General features: G+C 40.2%; 1 protein-coding gene across 4 annotated transcripts in view; it reads left to right on the top strand.

Annotated features, from left to right (window-relative positions):
- KIRREL3 (kirre like nephrin family adhesion molecule 3) overlaps positions 1-18034 on the top strand; it is a 694474-nt gene that overhangs the window by 534071 nt on the left and 142369 nt on the right. For all 4 annotated transcript variants that reach the window (XM_081961293.1, XM_081961291.1, XM_081961292.1 and 1 more), the window contains exon 6: positions 6754-6904. In XM_081961293.1, the coding sequence (XP_081817419.1) occupies positions 6754-6904 (151 nt within the window). The remainder of the gene's footprint in view (positions 1-6753; positions 6905-18034) is intronic.

Genomic DNA, 18034 nt, shown 5'->3' with positions numbered 1-18034 from the left:
GAAACCCTACACCACTTTAACAAATGGATATCCAACATCTTCTTAAAATGCCCAGTGTTGGAGTATTCACAACTTCTGGAGGCAAGTTGTTCCAATGATTAATTGTTCTAACTCTCAAGAAATTTCTCCTCAGTTCTAAGTTGCTTCTCTCCTTGATTAGTTTCCACCCATTACTTCTTGTCCTGCCCTCAGGTGCTTTGGAGAATAGCTTGACTCCCTCTTCTTTGTGGCAGCCCCTGAGATATCGGAAGCCCGGTATCATGTCTCCTCTAGGCCTTCTTTTCATTAAACTAGACCTACCTAGTTCCTGCAACCGTTCTTCATATGTTTTAGCCTCTAGTCCCTAAATCATCTTTGTTGCTCTTCCCTGCACTCTTTCTAGAGTCTCCACATCTTTTCTACATCGTGGTGACCAGAACTGAATGCAGGATTCCAAGTGTGGCCTTACCAAGGCATTATAAAGTGGTATTAACACTTCACGTGATCTTGATTCTATCCCTCTGTTGATGCAGCCTAGAACTGTGTTGGCTTTTTTGGCAGATGCTGCACAGGGCTGGCTCCTATTTAAATGGTTGTCCACTAGGACTCCAAGATCCCTTTCACAGTTACTACTGTTGAGCAAGGTACCACCTATACTGTACCTGTGCATTTCGTTTTTCATGCCTAAATGTAGAACCTTACTTTTTTCACCATTGAATTCCAAATGCTAAAACAAATACTGATATTCAATACAGGTAATCCTCAATTAAGATTGATTAATTTAGTGACCATTCAAAGTTGCAGTGGCACTGAAAAAAAAGAGACTTATGACCATTTTTCACACTTATGACCATTGTAGCATCCCCTTGGTCACATGATCAAAATTCAGATGCTTGGCAACTGAGTCATATTTATGACGGTTGCAGATTCCTGGGGTCATGTGATCCCCTTTGGTGACCTTCTGACAAGCAAAGTCACCAGGAAAGCCAAATTCACTTACCAACCACGTTACTAACTTAAAAACTGCAGCGATTCACTTAACAATGGTGGCAAGTAAAATGGGGCAAAATGCACATAACAAATGTCTCATTTAGCAACATAAATCTTGGGCTCAGTTATGGTTCTAAGTCAAGGATTAGCTGTATTTGTTTTCCTAAATTGATGATTTCCAAGTGACTTGGGTTTCCAGTCCATAGAGCCAACCTACCTGAAAAATTGTGGAATAATTATTCTTTAATGGTCTCCTTATGCAAAGCTTGCTACAAGTACATTCTATACAGTAGATCTGTATGTATGTTTATTTGTAATTACTTCAGATTCTCCTTAAGGATCCATTAAAAAAAACCCTGAGGGATTTATGTTTAGATAAAAATACCTCAGCCTGCCAAAGCAAACTTCACAGGAACTTGGACAGTAGCAAAATGAATACTGCCACTGTCTCTTATTTCTCCTTGGGGGGGGGGAATGGCATAAAATTTGCATAATAATCGTTGTGCTTTTTAAGAAATTTATATTATAAATAATATATACAGTGTATATTAGATTTTAAATTCTGGTTCTTTTTTAAATACACTAGGCAAATAGATTTGAAAACATTATCTGAATGTTTATTGTTTAGCAAGGTTTTTTTTTAAAAAAAAAAGATTCATTATATATAATATATATTTTTTAGATTTGCTATATATATTTTTTCCAATACGGAAAGACATATGGGGAGAGAGACTGACCAAAATGTCCTACTTTTAAACTCTGTTCCCATTATGTTACTTCATTATCAAGAGCTTAAGAGAGATAATGAGGGTAATAGAAGAATGTTCAGTATTAATTCTAAGTATGAAAAACAGGTTTTTAAAAGTGCTATGAAAAAAAATCTATTAAAATTAATTAAAGTCCAATTAAATAGCTGATGTTAGCACAACCCACCTTCCACTGCTTGAATCCCAAAACCAACCCAAATAAAAAGACTATAAGAATATAGAGAAATAATTTCCTATTTCAGGGGAGGAACCAACAGGCAAAGGAGAACATGGACAATTGGAAAAGAGGACAGAATAATTGTATAATTTTCTTGGCATCTGCAGCAAAGCCTATAGTGGAAAACTGCAAAAAAAATGTACAGTGGTACCTCGATACTCATCGTTAGTTGGTACTGGGAAATGTAATGAGTACCAAAAATGATGACTACCAAAGACTTTTTTTTCCCCATAAGAAATAATTTGGTGAGTCATGAGTGGTGCAGTGGCCTAGAGGTGAAGCCTCACTAGAGGTGGATCCTCACAATCAGGAGGTGTGAGTTCAATCCTAGGTAGAGGCAGATATTTCTCTCTCTGGGCACAATGAGAATGAATCTGCTGAACAAAACTCTGCATTGGAAACAGGAAGGGCATCTGGCCAGTAAACATTCAGCTGCATTCAGTTGCCCCAATTCTAGCCCGAAGCAAGGGATTACAGGTGATTAAAAGACAAAATAATAGTAATAATAATTTGGTGAGTCATGACACTAATTTGTACATTTGTACATTGTATACCAAACAAACGATGAGTACCGGGGCAAAATTTTCATGTCAAGATGCATTGAGTACCAAATTTGATGAAAGCAGTTGAGTATCAAGGCCCCAATGTACTTAGGGCCACATGTATATTAAATTATATTGTTTCATAATCAGAAAGATTGGGATTTTTTCCCCCAAATGCAATATTTTTCCAACGAATCTTTATTTACAGGAACACGTGGTAGCAGTAATAGACGATCAATGTTGATGCATTTTCCAAATTTCACCATAGAATGTATGAGTTGGGTGACTTCCAATTTCCATTGATCATGGATTTGAAGAGACTGCACTGAAGCCAATGTCTGGAATCAGGAAATAAATTAAATAACGTAAATGTAGGCAATTGAGTCTGTCAGAGGAGGAGGTGAAAAAGGGAGCAGACAATTTACAAGGTCATAATGCATGAAAATTGAATGGCTACTGTTGTAAAAAACAGTCCAACAGTTAAAAAACACAACAGCAACAAGATATTCAAAAAAAAGCCAGAGAAGACTATCCTTCCAGATGGAGGACATAAGGACAAAAAAGAAAACATCCCCTCCTTTTTTTTGGACATCTGATAACTCTAATTGTTGCATCACTGCCATGATCTGTGATAAGGACTCATCTTTGTCCTCAGTTCTCTGATCTGGATCCTTGACTAGGAGTTTGTGTGTACCATACAGATAGTCCTCAACTTATAACAGTTCCCTTGAAAAATGGGACGTAGGACTGTTTTTCACAGTTATGACCATTGCAGCATCCCCATGACCGTGTGATCAAAATTCAGACGCTAAGCAACTGGTTCGTATTTATGACTGTTGAACCACCCTGCACAAATCAGAAACAGGTGGGTTTTGAGGAAGCCAGTTCCTGAAGCCTTAACCAAAAGTAGCATCTCTTTTCTTTTACAACTTATTTTTTGTAATACAAAAAAATCTTTAATTTTAAAAAAAAGAAACTTATTAACATTTTAAACTGTCAAGCTAAGAATGCAAACTAAGAAGGAAAAAAGGGGGGGAAAGCTACTTCTATTTTAGTCTTATCAACAATCACTGGTTCACCAATGAATTCACTACTGTAACACAAGCGGTATAAGATATGATTGAAAGTAATGAAAGAATCTCTACCGTACAGGTAGACCTCGACTTACTTTGATAACTGTGATTCTTTGGACCCGGGTCCAATCAGAAACTTATGTCTGGTTAATCATCAGTTGTTTATCTGCACCAAGCTCCTTTTCTTGTAATTTAGCGTATTTCCACTTCTCCACGCAAAAGCTAAACTTTCAAAAGTTCAGCAGACTGACATGATTAGCCTGAACAATAGTTTCTCAGTGCAGGTGGTTCTCAACTTACAGCAGCTCAACTTCATTTAGTGACCGCTCAAAGTTACAAGGGCATTGAAAAAAAAGAGACTTATGACCATTTTGCATACTTATGACTATTGCAGCATCCCCATGGTCACATGATCATATTTATGACGGTCGCAGTGTCCCAGGGTCATGGAACTGGCTGACCATCTCAGCCCGCTGAACCTCCAGGTGCCGTTACCTGGCCTTGCACTCCCGCAGTTCTTCCCTCTGCTTGGAAAGCCTATGCTCATAGTCCTCAGTGAGGTGCTTCTACTGAGCCGCCTTCTCAGTGAGACCCACTGAGCTATTTTGCCTAGTCTTTCTCTTGATAGCTGTTTAGCTCCAACAACTGCTTCCTGTTGGGGCCCTAAGGACCCTGGGCAGGGAAGCAATGAGTGGCTGGGAGGGGAGGGGCGAGTAGAGGCGGCAAGGCGCTCCTCGATGTAAGTGACATCAAGTTGGCCATGTCCACCCAGTCACATGACCACCTAGCCATGCCCACCCAGCCGTCATTAGGCAGATCATATTAGTGGCCAGCGGGATTTAAAATTATGAATTTAGTGGTCCCTGAGGTCCGAAAGATTGGTGATCCCTGATCTAGAGAACTCAGTAAATATCTACTTTTGACTTATCATCAGCACTATCATATCACCATCATCATCAAAAAAAGGAATGCCAATCTTGAATTTCATATCTTGCAAAGGAATGGACTGATTTATTAGAATCCCTTTCCCTGCAGAACATAATTTCTGACATTTGGACTATTTAACACTCTTAAATAAAGTGGGGAAATGGGCCTATACCAAGTATCTAGCAGGAGTGAAGAGCATATCTCAATTCTTAAAGCCCCCATAAAATCAAGCAAAAGATTCAGATCAGGTATGACAGGAAATTAATTCTGAGACAAGCTGCATTCACACCCTTTTCTGAAACATTACAAAAAGATGAAGCTTTGGAATGGGGTCTCTCCAGTGACTGCACCTGGGCAACCTTTGGTATTTAGCGGTGTGAAGGGCTAGCAATGGAGTGCCATAAAGCTGGTGCCCTCTTGAGATGCATACAAAAACATTCTCAGTGCCGCATGGTAATCAGCTTTCAAATATTCTATTTTATTAATATGCATGGCTTGTCTAACTAGACAGAATTAAACATGCTGACTGAAAGAGCTTGTGGAAAGAAATGATAAATATTATAAATTTAGATAAGCAAACAGGTCCGGATCCAGCATGGCATATTTGGCATTTTCCAAGGCACCCTATTAAAATGTTCACTTCCCTTGGTTCTAGATTTATTGATGGCTTTGCTAAGAACCTCTGATACCCAACAGATTGCTATCCATAACTTGCTTTGTCCTGTGCAGTTTGGATTGGAAGATTATACTGCTTAGTGCCTATTTCACCAAAGACCTCCATATGGCTTACAGTTCATTGAAAGCTCAACATCATAGCAGAGGTGTGAAACTCAGGAATGACTGACACAACCACATTACTTCACAAATTGTTTACTGAAATATGCATAATCATTTCCTAGAGCATCTTAGCCCAAGAGGCAATCAAAAAAATGAAACAATTAATATATATTGTATGCAATTGTATTATTGGACTGTATGTGACAATAGATTGAAATGTGATAAATGTATAGTGTTATGGCATAACTATGGAAAGAATAGACATAACTATGTTGTACAATATCATGCACTTAAAAAGAGATTATACTATAAGATGAAGAGAATAATGGTTACGATTAGGGTGTATAAAACACCATGTATATATTTAAAAAGGAGTTGATACAACCAATATACTGTTGTTGCAAAATTGAAATTGTGTTGTAGAGTAAATGGAAAATATACAATGAAAACATTTATAAAATAAAAATAAAAAATAAAGCAATGATCAGTACAAATTACAGATCTGTTTTTGCAACCAAGAGCTTTGGTGAATTCACTTGGTGTGGAAATTGAAATCAGTGATGAAACCAATTAAGCTCTTGGCAGGAGAGCATTAATATGTCTTGGTGAGACAACCCAAAATTCCTGACTGGCATCTTCAGATCATATGGTGCTCCATCTTCTGTTGGCAGATCTTAATTCCTGGGAAGAGGTAAAGGCACTGAGGTTCCCTTCAAGACTTTGAATCCCATCGCTGATATTTTCTCTCAGACTAAAAGCATACTGGTGGCTGGTACCGTTTCTTTAAATCTTTGAGCCAGCAATATAGAAATTGAAATAGGTTTTCACGCTCTTTCTTTTGTATTTTATTGCCGACCTTGTTAGCTTCAGTTTGTTCCTCCATTCAGGTCTCTTGTTTAATGCAGAGATCAGTCAGTTTGCATACTTTCAGTGCTAAAGGCTGATCCTATTCAAATGTTCTTTCCTTTCTCCAAACTTAATAATGTGTTGAAACTTGCCCTTCCATTTCCTAAACATTTCTCTCTCTCTCTCTGCAAAAGAATATTTATTTTCTATTGTATTCCTCAGGATGCTTCAGGATGTCCTTTAATGATGTCTGAGGATTGCTACTTTTTTACTGGGAGTGCAAGATACTGACACTTTTATTATTTAATTAAAAACTTTCTCGCTTCTCCTCTCCATGTCCTAGCTAATGCAAGAAATAACCTCAGGGTGTCTCCCATTGGGAAGACATGGAAGCTACAGAGCAGGGAAGCTACAGAGAAAGGGAATTCACACCCAAATTCCTTCTTACTTAGCACAAGGTTCCTGGACCCACATCATCCTTTGAGACTCGCACCCAAGTTTCCTTTCATCTTAAGGAAAAAGATGTAAGGCGGATTTCTTTCCCCCCAAATTAAAGCAGAATGGTTGGTGAAGGGCAGGAGATACATTCAGCGCAATACCAAAAGTAATAACCAGTTCTTTGCTTTCTTCTGCAGACGGTAGTCCGTGATGGCAAGAGAGAAAGTATCATGAGCATGCTGTTTGTCTCTCCATCTGACATTGAGAACGGTCAAATCATCGTTTGCCGAGCAACCAACAAAGCAGTTCCAAGTGGAAAGGAGACTTCGGTCACCATTGACATCCAACGTGAGTGTGGTGGAGTTGCGTTCATCTTTTTCTGCCAGCTTTTGCATTTCATTCCACACCGCATTCAGAGCACCATAATTCTTATTGCCATTTGAAGCACAAAAAGGGGAAAATATTCCTTATGAAAGGAATTACGCAGAAATGATACTTATTAGCAACTCCTAAAATCACACTACTGAAAATCAGTGATTTTTGTGCAATTTCACTTATAGGATATCTGCATCATGACAAGGAAACATTTTCCGGCATGGAGATCTATTTTAATTACTGATTTCCTTTCAGTTTTCATTTCTTTATCATACATAGGATTATGAACACCGAAAGAAAAAAGCTACAGAAAAAGAATAATCAAATGTTCACTTCTAAGAAAACATGCGTCCCAGGAAAACAATTCTGATAAATGAATGAATGTCTAGTAAAACTGCCCAGTTTATCCATCTGCTGATCTGTTGTATCTGTTCAGTAATTTCTGCAATCGCTCATTTGGGGGCCAGGATATTTCAACTTGACAACTCCTTAAAAAAGGAATCATATTACAAAAGTTATCAAGGTGAAAGCTAAAAGGCACCGAAGAACCAGCATTCATATTATCAAAGGTGGGGGGGTTTTTCAAAGGGCAACTGGACTTTTTCTTTGTTTGATTTTATTTGAAGATGTTTCACTTCTCTCATCCAAGAAGCTTCATCAGTTTCAGATCCATTTACACACTGATTCCACACCCATTTACACATGGAGTTGGCTGACCCTGAGATAAACCCACAAGTGGCCTCAACAGCTCTCAGGGTGCTAACAACCAGGTGATTGCAAAAAATACGATCCTTCCATCATCCCTCCCCCCACAACCAGTCAGAACTAATTCTTCCATCTCGCCCTCCATCCCGTCAGAACCAATGAAGCTTCTTGGATGAGAAGTGAAATGTCTTCAAATAAAAACAAAGAAAGAAAGTCCAGTTGCCTTTTGAAAAAGCACCTTTGAGGCAACCATGACCTGGATGGCTGAGAATCTCAACAGACATTCACACATTAGATTGCTGATATATTTATTGTGGTCTATTCTCTTTTACCTAATCCAATTAACATAAAAAGCTATTGGAGAATTACTAACCAGCTTCAACCACCTGTACCTCCCAAGATATTTGGGGGATTGTGGGAGGGGGGGAGAGAAGGCAGCTTGGCCATTAAACTGGGGCACCAAACCTATGTGAGTATGCCTATGTATCCACACACTAATTTAGTTGTCTCCTTGTTTGCTTGTTTGATATTGAAATCGATCAGCAGAACAATGCAGAAAGGACCGCATTGCAGTGACAGTAATGCCAAACTTCCCTTTTTTATTTTAATGGTTGGGGTTGGTTCTGTAGGAGACGGTTGATGAATTCTCAAAGGTTTTCAGTCATGTAAGAGACAGAGAGTAGAAATGAGGAATTTGTCTTTGCCTTGATGGAAACGAAACATAGATTTCTGCATCATATATATATATTTTCCTAGTTAAGAATAAGGCTTTAGAAGATGCCAGAAAACATCTCATATTATTGAACACCCAACAACTAACAAACTTTTTGATGTCATTATAGCATTCTGTAGTTTGCCCAGGAGGAATGTTTACAATGCACATATTCTTAGGGCATTCGTGTACTACTGTAGCTATAGAGGGGCGAGCATGATAAATTGCTTGTGTTTGTTTACTTGAAGAAATTGAAGAAATTGAATGTGCTGTGCCTCTTCTCTCTCCACCCCCCCCCCCAAAAAAAACTCCAAAATGACATATGGAAATTTGCTACTATTTGAATCGATTCACTCCTAGTGAGCAGTCTTTCACTGGTCAGTCATCAAGGCCAAAACGAGTCTTCTCAGCCACATCGAAATGCAAGGCAGTTGTAGCCTAAATAATTTAGTGCTTGCAATGGCCAGCAGTTATTGCCAGATGAATTGTCAAGATTCAAAGCATCCTGGAAATGAAGGTCTAGGGAGACACGGAGAGGGCAAAGGGGAAGGTATGTTGCTGAGATTACAGGCCTTGATGGCACTTTGCTTCGTTGTTATTAAAGTGGGGGAAACTTACAGAGAGGGGTTAATAATGCAATTTAGCTGGCTTGAGCTTAAATTGCTGAGAAGTGGTCTCAAGTCAACTGTGGAGAGAGAAACAACATAGTAGCTTCTAAGTGGAGTGAATAGGATATCAGCCCAGAACAATGGACACCCACATGGGAAGAGGCTCAGAGGAAATTATGGATGTACAGCATTATTAAATGAGAAGGTGTGAAAGTCTTTTTGAAGCAGCAAACAAGACTTGCTTTCGTGGTTATAATCTGTGGGCAGAGTATGCTTGCATCACAAGTAAATAAGTAGACTTTTTATTAGAGACCATTCAATTTAATTTAATAAAATTTTATGCTGCCCAACTCCCACCAGCAGATTAACAGATTAACAGGGTTGGAAGGGACTTTATAGGGTTGGAAGGGACTTCATCTAGTCCAACCCCCCACCCCCCACTCAAGCAGGAGACCCTACACCATTTCTGACAAATGACAGTCCAATATCTTCTTGAAAGCTTCCAGTGATGAAGCTGCCACAACTTCTGAAGGCAACTTCTGTTCCATTGGTTGATTGTTAGAGAGAGTCATTGGAGGAGAAGTGAAATGTCTTCAAGGAAAAACAAAGAAAGAAGCACCTTTGGGACAACCATAACCTAGATGACTGAGAATCTCTGAGACAATTACAGACACAAGAAAGTTTAGACTCGTATACATTCTAGGGCAGCATTCCAGATTGAAAATGAAGCAGGGTTACTGAATCAGAAGCAGGCATTCCTGATGAGCATGTAACATGTCAACTACCTTCCAGTGTGAAGACAGGGATTCCATTAAAAACTCCCAGAATAAAATTTAATAAATGAGATTTATTCATTGGGGAATCTTGACTCTTTTAGCAGCTGAAATCTTGTGCAAAATTGGCCATTCTTCTTTAAACGTAAAGGTTCCCCTCGCACATGCATGCTAATCGTTCTCGACTCTAGGGGGCGGTGCTCACCTCCGTTTCAAAGCCGAACAGCCAGCGCTGTCTGAAGACGTCTCTGTGGTCATGTGGCCGGCATGACTAAACACCGAAGGCACACGGAATGCTGTTACCTTCCCACCAAAGGTGGTCCCTATTTTTCTACTTGCATTTTTGCATCCTTTCAAACTGCTAGGTTGGTAGAAGCTGGGACAAATAACGGGAGCTCCCTCTGTTACATGGCACTAGGGATTCGAACCACCGAACTGCTGATCTTTCTAATTGACAAGCTCAGTGCCTTAGCCACTGAGCCACCACTCTAGCATAGTCATTCCAGCTTTTTCCATACATTGCCGTTTCAAATATTGGTAGTCTCCGTTTGAACTGATGTTGCTTTTTAGTAGCAATGCTGCTGCAAGAGATGAATGGCGTGAGAGCTGAATTTGTTCTTTGAACCAATAACCACCCTCATTACTTTACCGAAATAATATTTCTTCATGGTTGGAAGGACATCATAAATATCTACACATACTAATACAAGTCACCTACTTTCTGCATCTTTCAAGGAGGACAGATTAAGGGGAAATCCATTTTATATAAATGCAACATGGGTGGCTGAAATAAATCACTGGGGCTCAAGATGAAAGTAGCCAATACGAGCCCTTACCTGTCATTAAACAGCAGAGGACCTCCAGCTCTTCATCCCACCCAGCTCTCTAAAAGAGAAACATGGGCTTTGTTACAGAGAGTGAGCAACTCCAGCTGAAGCATCTGTTCAAAGTGATTTTCATACCATCAGCCACATCAAAGCAAGCCTCCTGTGAGTAATGTGCCAAACATCACAAGTGGGATTAAAATCATGTTTAATGGCTTTATATGCCATAAACTATTTATATAGCTAAAGCCCAGAGGCTACATGGAAAGCACACCCTGTGTGCCAGGATGGAGCAAACTGGAGGGGATAGGGTTTTTTGAGTCTTCTTGCACCTAACCGATAGCTTTCTTCTGCTCTGCTCTGCTCACACTCTGTTTAAGTTTGTAACTTTGTGATATCTTCAGAAATCAGAAGTGACTGAGAAATGGTAAACCCACTCCATTGTCTATGCCACAAAACATGGGGCAATATGAAGCTATAAAGCCTTAGTAAGACTACACCGAGAGTACTGCATCCAGTTTTGGTCACCACATTATAAAGCAGATTTGGAGACTCTAGAAAGAGTGCAGAGAAGAGCAACCAGGATGATTAGGGGACGGGATGCTAAAACATACGATGAACGGTTATAGGAACTGGGCATGGCTAGTCTAGGGAAGTGAAGGACCAGGGGAGACATGATAGCAGTCTTCCAATATTTGAGGAGCTGCCACAGAGAGGAAAAGATTAAGCTATTTTCCAAAGCACCCGAAGGCCAGACAAGGAATAATGGATGGAAACTGACCAAGGAGAGATTCAACCTGGAAATAAGGAGAAATTTTCTGACAGTGAAAACAATCAACCAATGGAACAGCTTCTGAACACCTTCAGAAGTTGTGAGAGCTTCATCCCTGGAAACTTTCAAGAAAAGACTGGACTGCTATCTGTCAAATGGTATAGGGTCTGCTGGGTGGAGGGTTGGACTAGATGCCCTACAAGGTCCCTTCCAACTTTGTTAATCTGTATCTGATTGCTTGAACTTGGCAGTCCCATGTCCTTTGAGTTAAAACAAAAAAAGCATTCAATATATATAGTGTAATCCCTAAAATAGACTTAATACCGCTTGAACAAATAGTAAGTTCCAGCCTTGTCCCATTCATTATGTATAAAGTTAGCACCCACCCCTCTCCCAGAAGAATGAAATGTCTTAGGAAATATTAAATAGGCAGAATAGTACATTTCCTTCAAGGGAAAAATGGAGAAACATGCTCTTGGAAAGAAGCCCCTGCCTTTTCTTAATAGCCCACAGCAGATGTCAGAATTAAGAGATAAAGTGATAGATAGCTGTATTCATAAGAAAATACCCTCACAGATTATCCCAGTAAGATTATCTGTCAGCCACAATAGGAACTGCCCAACGCCCCTTCACTGCATCAGCAGTCCAAACTTCAACCCCAATCTAGCTCAGACAACCTACAGAGCCAGCTATGACCCCTACATAACTCCTGCAACAGCCAATAGAATACATGTTCTTGCACAGGAACAGGAAGCTCAAGTGCAAAGCCCAAGAGAAGGTATTAAAAACCCCACTCTCAACTCCATGCGGTCAGCTACACCAGAACCCTTTGCTTGGTGCTTCTGCCTCATCATTAAACCATCTTTCCAACCATCCTCCATGTTTCCAGTATCTTTCTCCCAACTTGGAACTGAACCAGGTGGAGATTTCTCCCAACAATTGCATCCTTCTATGTAGAGTGATTGTCGGTTCCATCCTCAAATATTAAGAACAGGCCCAAGCTGTGTTTGCATTTCCACCAACTAAACATTTCCGAGAAGAAGAAGAAGAATGGATTGGGGCTTTCATTCCATTTCAAGGAAAACTTTAAAAGTGCTTTGTAGCTATGCTGGTTTATAAGCAGTCTCTTTCATGAGCTAAAATGCAGGGCCCTCTCCTTCTGGGACTCTATTACTTAAAAGGCTTACCCAAATGATCGATTGCAACCAAATAAAATCCCATTATGCTGAATAAATATTTGTCTGCATTTATGCAAATTTCACTTGATTTCTAGGGTAGAAATCTTTAGCTTGTCTTTATAAGGCCATTAGGAAGCAGGATGGATGTTTTGATTTTTCACAGGGAAAATAAAGAGACTTTTATTTGTCCTTAACCTACAGTAGAATTTGTTAAGCTACTATAAAGGAAAAACATACATCGAACAACAGGGGGAAAAAAAATCTGCTTTCTAGGAGCCCAAACAGAATCCGTTTGTACATCCTACGCACACACGGACTGTGTTGTCAAACAAAGGGGGAACTATGAAGAGAAGCTTGATTCATACATAATACAGGAAGGTAATTAGCTGTTGTTGTCTAACAATGGAGTAGTGTCAAGATGCCTTCAAATGGATTAAGAGTGTACTGGATGTCTCTGGGCTGTTGTGGGAGCACATCTCATTTAAATTCCAACCTGTGCTTGCCTTTATTGTAATTTGGATTGCACGTTTCAAAAATGAGATTAAAGCAAATTGAAAATACCTATAATTTCTCATTATAATTTCCCAGCCAGAAGACTGTGGCTATACTCCCAACAAGGCATTCATCCCAGCCTAGTAAAATCCTCACTGCTACGAGGGTGAAGTCAGCAAGAGGACTTACCCCATGCCATTTTGACTACTACTAGGCCCTTATTTTTGCTTTTCTTCCATCCAATCTGCTTCTGCTAAATGAGTTTCATTAGTTTCAAAAAAAAAAAAAGCATAGTTGTCTGGTTCTTTCCAGTTTATTCTATAGGATCCTGCTGTTCTCCAAACAATGTGATGTGCTAAAAAAAAAAAGTTGCCTATGTGCAGCTAGGTTTCCTTTGTAACAGGATGAGGGGATTTATAGGGATTAAGGTATCTACTTCATTTTTCTCAAGTTGTTCAAAGTCAGGTCCAAAGTTGCTGGGAGTGGATATCCCTCTCCAGCAATGAAATTTCAGGCGGTGTTCTTTTTAATAAGGGACACAAATGCCATTGATCTCAGGGATTTGTCTAAACTGACCTATCTCCTGCTCTTGATAAAGTGAAATTTTGCAAAGGCTTTTCTTTTCTTCATGATCCTATGGCTTTTTTTCCCCCCAATAGTCTACTCATATGGCCTACTGCTAGAGAAAGAGATGGAGGCTACTTGCTCCCATTCTTAAATACTTGTATCGAGTTGGTATTTCTATGCAAAGGGACAGTTTAGTCATCATTTAGATTTAAATTCTTTTGAGCGAGAAACTCCAAGCATCAAAGAAGAACTTGAATTCCTGTCACTGACCACCGAGTATCCCGTGGAGAAAACAAACCTAGTTTTGGAATTTCCTGACAGTTAGAACAATTAATCATTGGAATAAATTTCCTCTAAAAGTTGTGGGTGCTCTAACATGTTGTTCTGACCGAGGCTTCCCCAGCAGCACGAAGCCAAGTCCTCGTCCCGATAAATCCCTTTTATTTAATTTACAGTGAATTCCTAACCAGCAAAGTCTTTCCTCTCCCGCAGTCTTTCAAGATAGCTCACAATTACCAAACTTTATCAGGCTTGGAGAGTGGCCAGGCCGATATCTTTCAGATGTTACAATACTTGGCAAGAATGCAGGAATAAACTAATTGTCTCTGGCAAACATCACTCCCCTTTTGCTTCTCTTTTATTCCCTATGGGAAGGACCATTCACCGTCCACCTGTGGCTTTATTCCCAAGTTGACCCTTGTTCCTTAGATTTTCCCTTTGTCTGGCAACTCTGTGCATGCACACACTGGGAACAGGCTCCAGCTGTTCATCTGCGTTACTGATGTCAGACCCTGAAGGCAGCTGATAACTGTCGGACTGCCCTGGCCCCATCTCTGCCTGCAACACAGAGCACTCATCAGAGCTATCCCCAGACTCCAAGATTGATCCATGTTCCTCCCCAACCTTCTCACTGTCTGAATCTGCTGCCAGCTCCACTGGCAGGCCACAACATATGGGAGGTTTTCAAGAAGAGATTGGGCAACCATTTGTCTAAAATGGTATAGGGTTTCCTGCCTGGGCAGGAGGTTGGACTAGAAGGCCTCCAAAGTCCCTTCCAACTCTGTTATTCTGTTTTTCTGTTATGTCTATTCCCTCTGCCATCAAAGCTTCTGAGAGTCCACAGTAGCATCAGGGACTATAATTCTACATCATACCAGGGACTAAAGGCTACTCAACCACCTGTTTTATACTCATGAGAAGCAGATGGCAGTTCGGCCATCCAGAATAGTCTACTTCTCCATCTGGCTAGTGGGATTTTTGGATCAGATGATACTCATTATCTGCTAAGCAAGGTTACAGAATATTGATACGGAAAAGACTCACCATTAGCATGGAAGAGCAAAACAAATGGAGCCATAATTGATGGTTGCAGATTCAAATGTATTGCTGGGGCTCCAATATGTTTGAAATTTGCACTCAGTAATCTAACAGAATGTATCTCTCCTTATTCTGGATGTCTAAGTTCATGAGTGATGAATTAAATACATTTTACACATTTTAAAGGCAATGTCTTCTTCCCAATTACTCCACGGGCATTTGGGTTGACTCCTGGCATGAACAATGTCTACTACATCACAACAGATGCTTGCCTTTAGACTGTCACCCTGTAATTTACTCTCCTGGAAGAAAAAATGGTTGAACATATTGGAATTTATTTCTGGGTAACCTCACCCCAAAATGCACGGCTGTAATAGTCCTGAGCACAAAGACTAATTATGTGACATTTTCCTCCCCGGTTTTATCTCCTAAAATGTTCAAGCAGTAGGTACAACTGATTAAAAAATCCATAAAAATGGCACTGTAGCAGTGGTGTCAGAAGCAACCAACTCAACAACAATCTAACCATTCAGAGTAATGTAGAGAATAATGACTCCCAATAACCACCAGAAATCTGGAAAACAAATAATGTACAGATAACATAAACCAGCTGAACAAGTGTAGGGAGTGCAATGACATCTTTCTGAAAAGTTCTACTTACCAAAGACTCCAGAAATGGAATCATTTTACAGCAAATGTAATTGTGAATCACCGCAGTGTAAAAAAGATGTTGAGACTCTGGAAAGAGTGCGGAGAAGAGCATCAAAGATGATTAGGGGACCGGAGGCTAAAACATATGAAGAAGGGTTGCAGGAACTGGGTATGTCTAGTGTAATGAAAAGAAGGAGCAGTGATCCAATATTTAAGGGGCTGCCACAAAGAAGAGGCAGTCAAGTTATTTTCCAAAGCACCTGAAGGCAGGACAAGAAGCAATGGAGAGAAACCAATCAAGGAGAGAAGCGATCTAGAACTAAGGGGAAATTTCCTGACAGTGAGAACAATTAACCAGTGAATGGCTTGCCTCCAGAAGTTATGAATGCTCTAACACTGGATGTTTTTAAGAAGAGATTGGACAACCATCTGACTCATATGGTACAGGGTTTCCTGCCTGACCTGGGGGTTGTACTAGAAGACCTCCCAGGTCCCTTCCAACTCTGTTATCCTGAATTCTGTAAATGACAAGAAAGTGAAAAAGGCATCTGATTAATCAATTCCACAATCACACCGCAGCCATAGAAAAGACAATATTTAGCTTGTGTATTTGTTCAGCTTAATTTGGCTTCCTCTTTCTCTTCTAAGTACTCCAGCATGGTTGACATGATTCCTTTTCTTGTTTGATTCACAAAAGATACTCATGTAGATAGGTTAAAGAGAGATGGAGATGATGGAATATTTATACCCTGGAATGCAGTAGTCACAGGAAGGCCATTTTATGGAAGATACAAATGTCTGACACTGCAAAATGGTGTAGGCAGGCACAAAATTAAGATCCAAGAAGAAGAAGAAGAAGAAGTTGGAAATTTGAGTAATAAAAACTTGAGAAGGATTTGCTACTTACCTTTAATGAATCATTTCCATTCTTTGCCACTGAGACAAAAGTTCTAGTGAACTATGAAGGTCATATTGTTTCAAAGGATAGAATTCTTTCCATTCTTTATTGGTTCTCATCTGGTTTCACCTATAGTTACTAGCTGATCACTTCACTGGTGACCTGGCATCTGCTGCCCAACCTACTCTTTCTCTTGGCTCTGTGCACCTGGGAAATGATCTTGGGAGCTCTTGAACCACTCAGAAACCCAGGCAACTAAGATTAACAGAGTTGGAAGGGACCTTATAGGTCATCTAGTCCAAGCAGGAAGCCCTACACCATTTCTGACAAATAGCAGTCCAATCTCTTCTTGAAAGTCTCAAGTGATGAAGCTCCCACCACTTCCAAAGGCAATCCATTCCATTGGTTGATTGTTCTCGCTGTCAGAAAGTTCCTCCTTGTTTCTAGGTTGAATCTCTCCTTGATCAGTTTCCATCCATTATTCCTTGTCTGGCCTTCATGTGCCTTGGAAAACAGGTTGACCCCCTCCTCTCTGTGGCAGCCCCTCAAATATTGGAAGACTGCTATCATGTCACCCCTGGTCTGTCTCTTCTCTAGACTAGCCATGCCCAGTTCCTGCAACCGTTCATTGTATGTTTTAGTCTCCAGTCCCCTAATCATCCTGATTGCTTTTCTCTGTACTTTTTCTAGAGTCTCAACATCTTTTTTATAGTGTAGTGACCAAAACTGGATGCAATACTCTAGGTGTGGTTTTACTAGGGCTTTATAGAGTGGTATTAGTATCTCACTTGATCTTGATTATATCCCTCTGTTAATGCAATTTAGGATTGCATTGGCTTTTTTTGGCTGCCGCTGTACACTGCTGGCTCATATTTAGCTGGTTGTCCTCTAAGACTCTGATCCCACTCACAGTCACTGCTATTAAGTGTTGTGTGACTGAAGAACTTCATTCCACAGTTTCGTCTGTCTTGCTAGCAACGTATGACTTTGCTGAGGACTCTCGTGAATTCTTAAGTTCCTGGTCTTCCTCCTCACCTACCCCATTCTTTAACTTTCAAGTGGTTTCTGCATTTCTTTTACCCATTCCTTGACTTTGGGTGGCTTCTGTTCAGACCTCAAGCCCAAGCTTCTTCAGCAAGTGTCATGCTCAGAAGAGCTTTCTACATCACAGGGCAAAACATTCTAGGCTCTGTCAGGTGCTTTCAGTCTGTGTTTTTTTTCAGGATGGTTCTTCCTGACCCACCCACTAGCAGGGCACATGCCTATATCTCAGCGTGAGCTGTCAAGTGGAGCATAATGGAGAATCCGCCTCCAGCAAATCTGTGTCAGCCAGAACACAGTTGGGAAATAGAGGCAATCTGGCACAGGCGGTACAGAAGGAACCGATCTGCTAGATGACAAGTGCCTCCTGTTTCAAATGTGACTGCATGACAACTTAATTTGCAGTACAAGAATTAACCCCATTCTCACCATTGTCCTGGATTCGTTTAGTTAATGGCTTATTTGCAACCGTTGGCCACAGGCTGATGGGCTGTGTGTTGTTCTAGAAACTGTGTGTCAGTCTGCATTTACAAACATTACAATACAGACAATACAAAGAGTTCCC

Source organism: Natrix helvetica (genome assembly GCF_964273705.1).
Source record: "Natrix helvetica genome assembly, chromosome: 8".
Lineage (NCBI taxonomy): Eukaryota > Metazoa > Chordata > Lepidosauria > Squamata > Natricidae > Natrix > Natrix helvetica.
Note: the sequence above shows the minus strand (reverse complement) of the source record. Positions and strands in the feature narration are given on the sequence as shown.